At 38.0% G+C, this 15,743-nt stretch overlaps 1 protein-coding gene across 9 annotated transcripts in view; it reads right to left on the reverse strand.

The window, feature by feature from the left end:
• The window catches only part of ps (RNA-binding protein Nova-1-like protein passilla), a 56,215-nt gene extending 41,092 nt beyond the window's left edge, over nucleotides 1-15,123 (reverse strand). For 8 of the 9 annotated variants that reach the window (XM_076198034.1, XM_076198033.1, XM_076198029.1 and 5 more), the window contains exon 1: nucleotides 14,962-15,121. In XM_076198034.1, coding sequence (XP_076054149.1) covers nucleotides 14,962-15,085 — 124 coding nt within the window. In that variant the 5' untranslated portion in view covers nucleotides 15,086-15,121. Of the gene's footprint in view, nucleotides 1-14,961 lie in introns of all 9 variants that reach the window. The other variant, XM_076198027.1, reaches the window with a different exon arrangement.
• Between the last annotated feature and the right edge of the window lie 620 nt (nucleotides 15,124-15,743).

The raw sequence follows: 15,743 nt of genomic DNA on the forward strand, positions 1-15,743 counted from the left end.
TTTTTATCCTTTTTACCATATTCAAACACTATAATATGTATTTTCAGTACGGACTTAAATCTCGCGGGCAGCAGCCAATGCCAGCCGTACGACGTGACGTAATAATACTCGCATCATAAAATATAGTCACCGCTTATATCGATCGTTCTCTCTTTCACCCGCGAATTTTGAAAACCACAGAGAATGGGATTTAGGGCACATTTGAGAGAATGTAAAAACACAGGGGCGACTACAATAAATATAATCAAGACGCCGATATGGCAGCGTCGCGAATCCACTTGCTCCTCATGACGCCTACGTGTGCGGCACCGTATGGAAAGGGTTAAATTATCATATCGTCGTCGTCGTCATCGTAAAGTCGAACAATCGTAAGTCGCGGCCATCGTAAGTCGGCGTTTACCTGTATATTTGCTTTTTTCCAATCTTCTGGAACTTTTCCTTCTTTCAATGAACTGTTTATTAGACTATGTATTTTGTCTGTTAGTTCATTCCTGCATTCTCTCAAAATCCAGTTTGCCATTTCATCTGGTCCATGCAATTTTCTGACATCGAGATTACTCAAGTGATTCATTGTTTCATTCCTTGATATTCTCTTTCATAGGGGGACTTTCTCCTCCCACTCGATATCTCTAGGTTGTATGTTCTCCCTCTTAACCAATTTAAAATGCTCGTTCATAACTTCTGCCATTTCTATTTCCTCTGTGTATTCAACTCCTCCTTGTCGTAGTTTCTCTAATTCTTGTTTGTTTTACAGTTTGTGGTTTACAAATCTGTAAAAGTTTTGGTTGATCTTTACATTTTCTGTGACATCTTTTTTGTATTTTCTCTTTTCTTCTCTGCACACTTGTACATATTCATTTCCATAACTAGTATATGTTTTCCATTTTTCATGCCTTTTGTATTTTTTCCATTTTATCCAAGCTATTCCTTTCGTCTTTTAACTCCCTAAATCTTTTGTTGTACCAACACTTTACATATTCTTTTTCTTGCTTTTTGTCTTGGAACATACTTTTCCACTCCTTTTGAATTTTTGTCAAAATATTCAATTTCTTTTCTACTGCTGTTTCCTCCTTGTGTATTCTTTCCCCTTTGTCTGCTTTTTTTTAAAGAATTCTCTTACTTTATCAAAATTTGTTTTTTTCATACATCAATCTTCCCTTTCTATACTGTTCGTTTTTTTTTATGTATTTTTCCTCATTTAGTTCCAGTTCAACCAATGTGGTCACCTTTACTTATTGGTGTCTTATATTCAATCTTGTCCACTATTTCGGTTTCTGACATGATTATTAGGTCCAGTCTTGATGGTTCTTTCTCATTGCTATACCTAGTATTCTCTTGTATCCATTGCATCGTTGTATGTTCTATAATCATATTAAGTAGTACACTTCCCCATAGGTTGTCTCCACCCTTCACCGTCATCTCTTCCCAGCAGATTTCTTTACAATTAGTCACCCATTATAACTATTCTTCTTCCATCTTCCATTATCTTATTTAGTGTTATCCTTGTGTCTTAAAACATATTTCTGTGTTCTTTACACATTTCTGTGTTCTTTCTCTTCCCATGAAGCCATTTTAGAAAGCACATAATTTACTACAAACATCCTGCTCTTCCCATCCCTGTCCTCCACTTCCACCATAATCATCTCTACTCCATTCTTTCCATATGTGACATTCCTCACAATCCTTCTTAGTCAGGAACATAATTCCACCCCCTTGTTTTACCTCTCTGTTTCTAATCCAATAATTATATACACCATGTCCTATGCTGTTGGGTGGTAGTGGACATTTTAATTTTGTCTCTATAATTCCATTATGTCCGGTTCTTTTTCCTTCAGGTAATCATTCAGTTCGTTCAAGCCTGTTATTAAGCCATCTATATTTGTGTAAGACACTTTTAATTTTCTGCTATTTCCATTGAACTCTTTGAGTAACTAGCATTAATTGGTTAAACATAACCTCCCATGTTTCGTTCATTTCTTTTGGTTTCCCCTCTAGATTTACTAGTCGGGGGAGGTTGTCATTTCCTCCATCTTTAAATCCATGGAAATAATTATCTTCACCTTCAATTGCTCTTATCTATATTTCTAATTTTTACATTTTTACTAACCTCTTCGACTTCACCACTGTCGTCTGCCCCTCTCTTGTTGACATGCCGTCTGACCTCCTGGGCCTATTTGTCCCCTTCCTCATTTCCTTCCATTTTCCTCAGTAACCCCTCCCCTTCTCCTTTTTCTTCACCTTCACACTACACCACAAGCTTTCCCCTTCCCTATTAATACAACACAGGTACTCCCTCATCGTTGAGATCCACGAAAATTGTAATTTTTACAAAGTCCAAAGTTCGTTGTCACTTCCACCAACTTGTGTGTGCATGTGATTCACCATGGTCTTAGATCACGTGTTGGACTTGTGATCGATAGTTATTAACCTCCCAGATGAGAGCTCAGAGCTCATATGACCGATCTCTGGGTAACTGTGACCTTACATGCACACACAGTGCAGCGATACTGATATTATTTCAGCCCTGGGCGGGAGTCGAAGCAGGACCACTGTAGTGGCAGGCGAGATATCTAACCACAGTGCCATGAGGTAGGTGTGTCTGCGTGTGTGTTTACCTAGTTGTATTATATGGGATAGGGAGCTATGCTTGTAGTGACCCGTCTTTGTATCTCTCAGCATCCAATTGTTTTTAAATTCTTGTATGGTGTGTGTATGTGTTTTCATAATATCCCTTCAGTGTCACTTCGGACATTGTCTTTGGTTCAAACAACTGAAAACCCACTGTCCCACACTGTAACTAATGGTCCTTGGGTCCTCCCACCGATCTCTGGGAAGTAACCTTGCATCACTGGCTGTATGATGTGTGTGTGTGTTTTAATCTCAATGACTGGTACCTGGACAGGATGAAGAGGGTATTTGCCAGTTGTCAACTTTCCATTATGGAGAGCAAGATCAAAAATAGTCAAACCTGATACACATCCTGTACCCACCCCAGACACCATGTGCCAGGTAGAGGTCAGTGTTGATGAGATTTCAAATCAAGTGGAGGAGAGATTATTCTCTTCAATTTCTGTCATCACATGCAGGCTCACATTTGGTCCATGTTGTTTAGGATGAATATTAAAAACAATGATTGTTGCATCACACATAGTGGCCATATGGTCCATGTTGTTTTAGATGAACATTAGAAATCAAATAATTCTTAAGTGAAAACCTTGGAACCCACAACCCCTCAGTGAATGTCAATTCCCCAGGCCCTCCTGCAGATCTTTCTGGAAACTTGTGAATGTGGTTTGTGCTGTATTAGTGTGGTACAATTTCTATATCACCAGTATATAGAAATGGTAGAAGTGATGCAGTTGCCATCTCTCCTTATACAAAATGATGAAGGAAATACAGTTGAAGTTGACTGAAATCTTGGACTTAGTCCAAAGACAATGTCACACCTCCAGATGTAAGTTTGGTTGTGGCAAGAAGATTACGTTTTTGTTCATACAACAGGACAACCACTGGTCTCTTAAATGTAATGAACCAACCCTAATAATCACTGATTAAGACATGGAAACTTTATCCTGAAAGCACAACCAACAACTATGACAGGTAAACCTCTTTTGTATATAAGCACCAACCCTAACAATCACTGGTAAGACAAATTTTATTCTCAAAGCACAACCAACAACTATGAACTAACCTCAATGAAAATTAATGTATCTAAAAGTTATCTTGCTAAGCAAGAATATCTGTTTTGTAGTGGTGTGCCTCTCTTATATGAAGAAAGAAGCCTTTACCATATACATTGAGAGGAACAAATTTACAGGAAATTAAAGATTGCTATTAAATCAATCTATCCATTATAGTGCTGTGTGCAAGTAGGGCAGTGCAGACCAACACGCCCAGTGTCTTTTGTGGAGGATGCAACTGGGGCAGTTGTCTCTCTATCCAGGCCAATTCTATGTCCATACAATTTCAATGAGGGGTAGTGACTTTGATGCAGACATCCCAGTGTGGTTCTTACTCATTTTGGAAGTAATTTCTCAACTGGGTTGTCTGGCTGAACCTAATGAAGTATAGTATTTGTAGGTCTATTATGGATAGTGCATTTTGTGATGGAGCGTGTGCATTTTTTTCATAAAGGCACTGGGCAGGTTATAGGTGTTTGAGTAGTAAGATGTTGGGATTGTTCTTTATTGTATTTACTGTGTTGTGCCTATTAGGTATGGTGTATATTCTTAACTGCTATTCTATAGTTGTAATGCTGGGCTATCCTCAAAGAACTACAATGTCGAACCACAAAATAAGAATTTTCCATCATTTTAGACAATTTTGAATCAATTGGAACTAGACCGAGATCATTTTGGCAACTGTAAAGACAAATGGAAAACAACCACTAGTATACTGGAACCAACAACAGGTACCTGTATTAGGTAGTCCTGCAAGACATGTCCGTTATTTTCCTGCTGCCCATCTTCAACCTCTATTAACTTCCTAACTTCCATTTGGTGGTGCAGCACTGACACTGTCTTCACACTGGGTTCTCTTTATCACTGTCAACTGTATTTCCCAACTTTTAAACACAAGAACTAACGACTATCAACTGTTCCCCTCCTACTACTTTCAGCCAGTGAAATAGAAACATGATTACAAATCAAGGTTTTTATCCCAGAGATCTATGAGATACACAATCATTGCCAGCTGCTGTGGGACTATGGATATGGATTTCCAGGCAACAAAACTCAAGGCAACAAATGACTACCACAAGTAATGTTACAACAAAAATACGACTCAAATATAACACACCATCCAACTATTGCCCCAGTCTACAGATGACTTACAGCCCAAGGAAACTAGCCACAGCCATCAGTTTAGCCAAAGTAATCACATTAAAAGATTTTGTGGGACTGTCAGACTTTGTACAATAGTGCTGTCTTGTGTGTGGTGGTTGTAACTTGGGGATTCAGCATCTGTTGCTAGGTCAATTTTGTGCTGATAATGATAATGTGCATGGTGGCGATCTAAACACACGTCAGTGGGATATATCATTGTTTTTCCCTTGACAGTCTGGCTGACCAGTCCTGTACCTAAGGAATACCATGGCTGGAAGTGTTTCCCCACAAATCCCTTATAGTGTATTGTGTTGTTGACATGTGTGATTGTGTACAATGCAGTCTTCCATAATGTGCTGTAAAGTATGGGGTGAAGTGTTAAATCCTCGACAGTACCTATGCTGTCATCCAGCCTCTTCAGGTAGCTTATAAGGCTGGATGAGGGGACAGAGAGGGGGGATCAAAGATTTAATGAAGCGGCCTTGCTGTGGATGTGCTGTGTCTTGCGACACTGCCTCTGACCCAGGGCAGTGGACAAGGTGCAGGGAAGACCTGTCATCCAGGAGGTGCCAAGATAAGAGGGAGGGTGGAGGGGAGTGGAGTGTATTTAGGGATGGAATGGGTGGGAATGGTTTTTATGCCTTTTTCTTTTTGGCTACCTCCCTTGTAAGGTGAAAGCCTTGGTATATGTATATATGCACATATATATATATATGTATATATATATACCAAAGGCTTTTCCCCCCTTACACAGGGGGGTAGCCAAAAAGAAAAAGGCATAGAACCACTCCCACCCATTTCATCCCCTACATATTCCACTCCCCTCCACCCTCCTCCCTCCCTCTCACCATGGCACCTCCTGGATGACAGGTCATCCCTGCATCCTGACCGCTGCCCTGGGTCAGAAGCAGTGCCACAAGACAGCACATCCACAGCAAGGCCGCTTCATTAATTTGCCGACCCCCCCTCTCCATCCCCTCATGCAGAAAAGGAGATGACAGGGAATCCCTTCGGGCTGCGTCAAATTATTTCTCATACATACTTCCTCTGAGTGTATATATTTATGTAAGTACAGTGATATCTTGGGATACAATCGCCCTAACATAAGAAAAATTTGAGATCAGGTAAATCTTTTTTAAATCTATGGCCTAACATATGACAACAATTTTGAGATACGATGTGGTGATGCATGATAATTTAAAACACCAACAGTAGGTGGCAGACTATTCACCAGACATGAAAGTGATGGAGAGAAGGAGAAAAAAAAAAAATAATAATAATAATAATAATAAAAAAGGAAAAAATCTTATTTTCATTTCATTTGTATTAATGTGTGCATGTTTATAATGTTAATTGCATGTTTATCACTACCCACTGTACTGTACATGTGTGTAGTACACTACCTCTCACTCTCCCTCCCTCCCTCCTCCTGGCTCACACCTCCATTCGCCACAATAACTTGTCTGTGGTATGTATGTTATGATAACATTTATCATTGTTATTTATCACTGTGTGTTATTACTCATGTATTAATCAATAAAAATGTGCTTGTTTTGTGTAATTTAATTTTTTGGAGTAATTTCGTATCACTGGGACAGATTAATCCTATTATCATTAATTTAAATGTGAATAATTGTCTTGAGATACGATTTTTTTTTTTCATACAATGGTGGTCACAGAATGAATTAATTTCATGCTCCAAGGTATCACTCTATAGGGAGCTAGGGGTAGAGCATTGATGTTTTGAGAGTAGAATGCTGCATTTCACTATGTGGTAATCCCCATCCTCACCCATTGAAAAAGATTAAACAAACAAGAACATCCCTTTGGTCAGTGGCACCACTTCTATCCATCCATTCCTCCTTTGCTTTCTCTTTCCCCAGATCAACACATTCCATGTGCATCAATTGCCCCATTCACCCTATCAATCCGTCTCATCCTTGGTCTTCATCTGAAGTTTTATCCATCCACTTCTACTTTCCAACTTGTTTCCCAGCCTTTCCTCATTCTTTCCATTGTGTCCAAACCAACTCAGCATTCTGCTCAACCCTGACACCTCCCATTCCACTCCAGTTCTACCTTACCTCCACATTTCTATCTATTCTTGTAACATTTGTTTTTCAGACCATCATAAAACATTATCTTTGCCTCATCTTTTATATCTACTCCATACAACCTTCTCTTTATACTCACCCACAAAAACCTATTTTTCAACTGTTCATTTACACCCAGACATTTACAAGCCTCATTGACATGGGGCTACTTTAGTAGATGCTAGTGCTAGCTGCAAGTTATCTTTCTCAGCAAGTAAGAGTTGACAGTAGGATAGTTTGAAGGCATATTTACTAACTTTCCATTGACATTGGGCAAGTAGAAGGCTAGTTCATTAGTCACTAGCACTAGCAGCTACTAAATCAGCTATGTTGGCTTTACTTCTTATGTAATTCATCTCCACTCCATTCACTATGACAAGTAACCCTTGGTACCTGATTCTCCTGCACTTTACCCACATCAAAATGCCATCATCATTCCTTGTACATCATTTAATGTTTCACTCAACTTCATACCCAGACACCAACAGCTTCAGTCTCTCTCTCTAGATCAACTAATCTATTCATTGCCCCACATCTCTCTTGAACTCCCTGGTAACTAGCAAAAACCATCAGAATGGCCTACAAGTCACTCAAGCAAGATGTCTTGTCTGGGAAAGGTTCGAGTTGGGCACTGTAGAATTAGGGGTTCAGTGTCTTATTTGGTCAGGCCTTTTGTGCTTACAGTTTAAAAGCTGAATGGTTTTGAGTTGGGCACTGTAGAATTAAGTGTTCAGTGTCTTACTTGGTCAGGCCTTTTGTGCTTGTAGTTTTAAAGCTGAATGGTGGCTTGAACGCAGTTGTGCTAGTTTGGTTCTTACATGTGGGATATATCTCTAGAGTTGATATCTAGGGATGGGGTGGTTTGATGGAGAACAGTCTTTCTTGAATTACTTTCGTGATCTGAGTGTGTAGGTGCTTTTGTATGGTTGTATTGCATGGTAAAGGCGATGCACAGTTGACATTTAAGTAGTATGCTTTTTTTTTTCCCCCCTGTTCAGCAAGTTGAGTTTGTTATAGAATAAATATGTATGATTAAGAGCTCTTGGACAATACTATGTGCCTACCATTTTCATGTACTGCTCTGAGGAGTATCATGGTTTTTGTGAAATGTGAAAAGGTGGAGATACATTTGAGCTTTATACAAGACCTCAGGCTTGTTCCATGTAGCCCTCTTAGGGCTACACCTGTAGTGGGAGATGAGGGTGCCAATAGGTCTGGAAGATAGGTGAATGGGTCTATTCACTCCAATATCCATCTTACAGGACCACCACTAATTGGGACCTGTCAGTGATCCCTGAAACTAGTAACCAGTGAAAACCTTGGCATAATAACAATGAACTTGACCATTATAAATCATGTACACTCTCTCACTTAATAAAACAAAGGAGTGGGGGAAATCTTTGGTCCATTAATATCAATTGTCACTAATTTCAGGCAGGTTGGGATGTAGGCAATTTTAGAACCCAAACAGCAGCAATTTAGCAAATCCTACATACACACAAACTAACAATTAGAGCTACCATATCCACTTAACATTATGTTGCTGTTTATGCTTCCCATTAACTATCATATCAATAACACAAACCCTGACCCCACAAAATCTTTCCTATACATAACATTTATAAACAGCTTAATCTATCTCTCTTAACCAAACCTCATGTTTTCTTAGCTTTGCTAAACACCAGATTTGTTTACAAAATCAACAACGGATCTAGCTTTTACCTGCTGCATCCAAAATATGCTGAACAGATATGCTAAATGGAGGGTCAAGTACACTGAATATTATAATTACTACTTCCACAGCAATGCAAGAGAATGTTGATTTAACAACATAAACTCATGAGAATGAGATTGACCAGTATACTAATGATCCTATGCTTGGACAAAAGGTGGTGGATTATTACAATGAACCTATGGAGCCAATAACATAAAAATCCTTTGCCTGTGAAATGTGTGCTGAGCCTCAAATTAAGAGCAAGGCAGGAAATGATGGGCTGAAACCTTTTCCATACAACATAGGCGTCATGAAGCGCAAGTGGGTACATGAGGATGCTGATGTCAGCGTCTTGATTACAGTAAACCCTCGATATAATGGATCCCAATATATCGGTTATAACGGAAAAAAGAATCTGACCCAACAACCCCTCACCATAACAGATGAAAATCAATTATAGTGAAGGCTCAGTTATAATAGATCTTTGGATATAATGACAGACCCATCCCCATATCATCTATTGTATTGAGGGTTTACTGTAATTTCTTATACTGGACAAAACTTTGGGATACAACAGATCTGTCCAGTATTTCCATTGGATATAACAACAGACCTGTCCCCATTTGTCCATTAAATCAAGGATTTATTGTATATTTACTTTGTAATTGTAGCCGAGTGATTCCCAAATACTGTTAACTGGCTTGATCACCTTTTCTGTGTTTATTAAGAATAAGTAATACAAGTGACATTATATTTTATAATACGAGTATTGTGTTGCATCAATCATCGTACCTGAGGCATCCGATGCTGCATGTGAGGATTTGACTCATATTTAAGAGGTTAAGCACCTAATAAGATTCTTAAGGGGAGCCACCCCAGTGAATTTTTCATGAATATCTTTCAAATTTCACTTTTCAGTTTTTATTCGCTCACACTGTCATTGCTACCTGAAACTACCACTGGATTTTTTTTTCTAAAAATTAAATTCTTCTCCCCCCTCCCAGACACCATTTTAAATGACCCGGGCATCAGATTGTGACACATGCGCTAATAAAAATGAGGTATCATTCAATGCTTACAACTACGTAAACTATTATTACATTTTTTTTTATATAAATTTCGACAAACGGCATCCCTTCCCCAAAAAGTGTGGTCTTCCTAGCTAGGCCTATTCAGTACCTACACAGACATAAGAGAGGTTGTTACGCTGCATCCCTGCAATATTTATCTTATAATCGTCGTGTAGCTGACCTGCAAACGTAAGCTTGCAATAGTGAAGATATCCAACCTCAAGAAGGGTAAAGGGAGAAAGAAAAGGCATCAAGATTAACCAAGGAGAAACTAGCATGTATTATCACTGCCTGGCTTATCACCTATGAGTTATTACTTTCTATAGAAAGGAGGACAAAATGCCTCATCATTCTCCACTAAGTCAATAATGTATACAAAATCATGTGAAAATTTCATGCCAATCAGATGAATACACATGGCAGGACAAGAAGAGAGGAGGAGGAAAAAAAAAAAAAAAAAATTAGAAGCCAATATCTTGAAATGTCATTTTTTGGACTGGAGTTTTCAGGGGGGGTCCCCCCCCTTAAGTGTTACTGTAAGACTGACTACCAAACATTTCAAAAACTACAAAATGTACTAAAGAGGGAGCTGCTGACCAAACTAGAAAATGCCTCCCGGCTCAACAAATCAATTAATAGCTATTCCGTGGTTGTTACAAAATGCGATGATAGCATACATCACTTTGAAAATGTAAACCTCCTGGGAACTAATCTATTCATAACATAAAATTACACCATTCAATAAATATAATAACAAGACTTGGATCTGATAATTAATGTCTAAATTATGTTCACAAAATCACCAAGAATTATGCTTGAAAACTGTGCCAAGACATTCGTCGATTTCGGAAATTTCTAAAAAGCAGGAAAAAGTATAAGGCACTCTAAATGCCTATAAAATGTGAATTAAGGAGATACTGTCGCATGGAAATAACTAGCTCTACCAGAGAAAGATGCTTTGATTCTTGAAGGAGGAACACACACTAGGACATTGGATTTACATTCACCCAGTTCTAATACTATACACCATCTAGGTCACAAATGACCAACTGTCACTTAATAAAGAATAATACAGCTCCAGTGCTGCACCCCCACCTTTACAATTTTCCATCAATCTATGAATCCACTACCACTGATCAACTCTCCCCGAAACCTGTGACCCAAACAAATCCAACCACAATCAATCAATACATTGTCCCTGGTCTCTCCTGCAGAGCTGCCTTCAGGTAACCTGCAAGCCTCCAGGTGGGACCATACGACACTCAGGGAAGGTGTATAGCGCTATTGTCTGGGGTTTGTTAGTATGGTGCATTGTAGCACGAGGTGTTCTATTCTCTGTATGGTGGTTGTATCTGGGGCAATCTGTAGCCTGCCCTATTCTGTGCTGATACCATTTTAATGTTGGATGGTGTCCCGAATGCAGTGTGATTCTTATCAGGTGTGGGAGTTTTTTTTTGTGGGGCTTATGTCTTGGGGTTGTTGGAGTACCAAGTTTGGTCTGTGTTGAAAGTCCTGTTTATTATTCTGAATATGTATATATTTGTGTTTATGCTAGAGACCCCATCAGTAACTTGATATTTTGTCAATTTGTCGGATGTGAATGAGCAGAAGGCATGATATGATAACATGGGTCTTCTACTTAGGTGTGTATGGGTCTTCTTCTTAGGTGTGTATCAGATGGTTTTCCCGATTCATGTTTGTCCGGTGGTTGTAAACACTTAAAAGAAACCCTCTAGGTCACTTGTTATTTTGTCAAGTTGTCTGAAGTGCATACAATATGTTGTGTCATCAGTTTAGCAGCATTTTACCTGCTGTTGTTTTTTGATGGCCTGATTTCAGGCATGTTAGTCACTTGTCATTATCTGACCTGTGTATGTTAAAGAGTGGAGATATTCTGGAGCCTGTGGTAAATTACTGATGTTTTGAGTAGTACAGTACTACAATTGGTTTCTTATTGAATCACTGGGTCATGCTTTTGTGATGTAATTAAAAACAACCTCCTTTGAAATGGAAATGTACTTCAGTTTTAGAAGTGGTTCTCAAAATTTTCAGTGATGTCACCTTGATCTTGTGTAAACTTTTCTACAGCAACCCCCATTCAGAAATCATGATTTTTTACAGGATTTATTGTTTAATTACTGGGGAAAAATAAATTACATTCCCCCCCCCCATAAAACTGCCGACAAAAAATATTAGAGAAAGTACCTTCTTACAAAGCTAATTAATTATAGGCAGACTTCTGCACAAACACTGTCACAAATGTGTATCAAGACAATCCATCCATGACAAAATTCATAAAAATCTTGTATTATACCAAGATGCCCCCGGTTTGAGAAACACTGTTTTGGACGTTCATTAGGCTGTTACCCAACTTTGTATATTGGTGATACATGTTCATTCAGGTCACCTTGTTGCATTAAAACTATCAATTGTACCCAACAAGGACACCATTTGTCTCACATGTAACAATCACACAAAAGACAGAATTATCACACTGACCTATTCCAAAATTTTCTGCTTTCCTCAACACAAATCCACTCTACTCATGGCTACTAACTTTTGATGACTGTCACAAGAAATAGTCAAACCTAATTAAAACAATTCAATGAAGAAAACAGATACTCAAACATAACTAGGGTAAATGGTCGAGTTGCCATTATAGCTATATAAACTATATATTGAAATTATCACCAATCTTAAATCACTGTACACATAAAATATGGATATACTTTGCTTCAACTCATGTGTTGTGTTGCTTTCCTGGTGTTCAGATATTATAAAATGCCCAAGAGTGACCAAGCCAGCTTAAAAGACTGAAAAATACAAGACACCCTATATGACGCTGGACACTTACCTCTTCACTATCAGATAAGCAAAAGCATCTGTTAAATTAAATTAACATCAACTACAACCTAGATAATGGAGTACAGGTTCACTTTCACATAGCTATCATAAACTACTGTACTCCTGACAATTTCATTCTCATCTTCTGACATGTGACCTCATCTCTCCATTCCAGTCCCCATCACTCAACCTTTTGAATTGATAAATCAATCTGCTGCCTCAGTTCTCACTTGTAGCCATAGGTTCAGTTTGTCAATCACTTTGTGAAAAAACTGTGCTGCTGTCTGGAATACTACACAGGACATTAGAGTACAATGTGCTCTGCATTTTCTGTGGTGGCTGTAAGACAAATGGTGTCTTCCTGGCCAATTCAGTGTAGGTACAGTTTTGGTGCAGTGGTAAGTGAACATTGACATGCCACTTCAATTAATGGGTACAATTTAAGGGAAATGGTCCAAATCATGAAACTGTCTGAAAACCTCCACTCTTCCCAATGAAACATGGCAAAAAAAACTACCACCAATATTATGTCACATAAGTTTGTTGGTAATTGTTTTGCACAGAAGGGGGTGAGGATTTGGTTTCATTATTGTGTACTGGTTTTGTAAACCAGTTTTTAAATGGATGTTTTGTGGTGTATTGGAGATATAATATTGGGTAAAATTTCATAATCATGCAAACATGTTTAACATAAAATCCACTTTGTCCAAAACTTTAACCTATTATTCCTCATATACCTAACATAATTTCATGGAAAAAATAATTTCAAATGCAAAATAGAAAGACGGGTTTGTCGAAATGCGCACCTAAGCAATATATAAAAATTTAAATGTTATTTTTGTAAATTAAAATATATCAACATAGTACCCATTTTTCTTGGGGGAAATCAATAACAAAACCTTGTCAAAAGCAAATACACTACTGAACAAAGCTGCAACAATAGGTTTAGGTCATCTCTGATGACAATGACATCTAGCATTACAGGTACCACATAAATTTCTTCAACTTCTACATCTATCAAAACAAAGATGGCACCTCATGCACTCGTCATAACTCCATTCAGTTATGTATCGCTTTAAGCATTTTTTTTAATCAATTTCCACCAAGAAAAATGCATTACGTTCATGCATCATAATTTACAAAATTGGTATTCAATTTTGTTACTATTTCTTTTAGATGTGCACTCCTAAATATTTAATTTAAAATTAGTGAAAAATATGAGATACTGGAACAGAACCAGTTATTGTGGATGCATAATTAGAACCATATTTCCTTTTTTTAAACTGCATTTGGCACCTTGCCATAAGCCAGTACCTTAACCTTTTCTGACCTCAATACTCTCTACCTACAGCCAGGCTCTGGCTGCCTAACAGCCCCACTTGTTTACGAGGACTACAGCTCCTATATTACAAGGAATACACTTTCCTAGTACCTCCATAAATCTTATTTCAACGTCCCTTGGAGCTGCTAAACTGCCACAAACATTTGGTTTGTTTTTCTTTTCCAGTGATATTCTATTCTTTCACATAATTTTTCAATAGCAAAAATAAAAAAATTAAACTCTTGCATGTGGCAATAGAAAATTTGAATAAATGTACGACATTGTCACAATTGCTCATCAGGCTGTTTACTTGACTGTTATGGTTTCTGGCAACAACACCAATTGTTAACAATCTGTCAAAAGATTCCTAACCATAAACTTAAAAAAAAAATTGAAAACAATATACCATCCTAGCCTTCTACATCAGAATGTGACCCAGGAACACAAGAATAACATTCCCTCTTCAGGGAATACCCTCCATAACATAAACCAAGGGCTAATGACAATCACCTAACATAGTACACAAATTTAAACCTATCCTACGTTTCTCCAGTCCCACCTTAAAAATCTTTCGCCAACCGTGCATACCTGACGGGGCCGAAGGCGGCCCAGAACAGCTCCTGAAAACCACACCTCACCCAAACACCCTTCACCTCCGCTAGTCTAAGTATCCATAACATTTGCTCAAAATTATGTAAATATCGCATCGACATGACATGAAGAGAGGAATACAACAAAGTCATTACAACCCATTGTAAGGAGTGGGCTCTACGCACGCGCTCCTACCGACGCTACTCGCCGATCGAACGTCGCCATGAATGTATACTATCCTTACCCAAACAAAAAAAAAAAAAAAAATTCTGTGCAGACGATGCTCACAAACCATCATGAAACTCTACTCTATCAATAGCATATTTGCAACTTATATGCATACTGACTTTAAACTGACGAGAAATGATACCTAACAATTTAATGCAAGTGAAATATAAGATGACAGAAATATCGTACTTTGAACAAGCTTTACGGGGACGCTGAGTTCTGACGTAATTCAATGTTTCAAGTGCTCAACTTCTAGGCTACATACAGCATTACCTACCAGGTATATAGTGTGATCTCTTGGATATTGCATCGTTAGAATCACCGTCAAGTGGCCTCTTCCTGGAGTCCGGAGTACCTGGAGATTTGATGCTTTCGTCCATGTTCACCTTAACGTCGGCCATGTTGCTCGGTCTTCTACCACGCCACTTGTGCGCAAGCGCAAGGGAAGATGACATAAATATGCCAATTTGGGTATATCGTAAACGTTTTTATTGTATATATTTCAATTCAATTTCATACAACATCGTTTCAAAATTGTAGTGCAATCTCGAGATTACATGTTAAAATTATCTTTTGATAATGAATATATGAAATTATCAAATATAATTAATAAAAATAGTATATTTGACATTTTACTAGCGTGCCATGCAAATCGTACGATTACTCGCACGGGATTATTTAAACAGTACGGGTAAACATATAAGTAACTAGGGGAATTATTTAACAAGTGTGATGAAATACCATTTTATGGAGAAAAATAATTACCTTCCTGACAAACACTATAAGTTTGTGGTGCGCATCACCATATTATTGATTAATGCAAAAACTCAAGTCGTCTCCACATGACATTTAGTTGTGCGTATTTCCTTAGTACAGTTCAGCATTGTGGCAATGTAAATATAACATGTTTAACAAATAAGATTTTGAATACCGATACAAAATAATAACTTAAATGCAGGATACTATGTAAGTGAATTTAACTAAGAAAAAAATAAAAAATAAACGTACGGAGAAACGCCCCATGGATGTGTAAACATTGGAAATATAGTGTATCAAAAA

The sequence above is a fragment of the Oratosquilla oratoria genome, chromosome 14 (assembly GCF_046742065.1).
Source record: "Oratosquilla oratoria isolate Oo_2021 chromosome 14, ASM4674206v1, whole genome shotgun sequence".
In the NCBI taxonomy this organism is placed as follows: Eukaryota; Metazoa; Arthropoda; class Malacostraca; order Stomatopoda; family Squillidae; genus Oratosquilla; species Oratosquilla oratoria.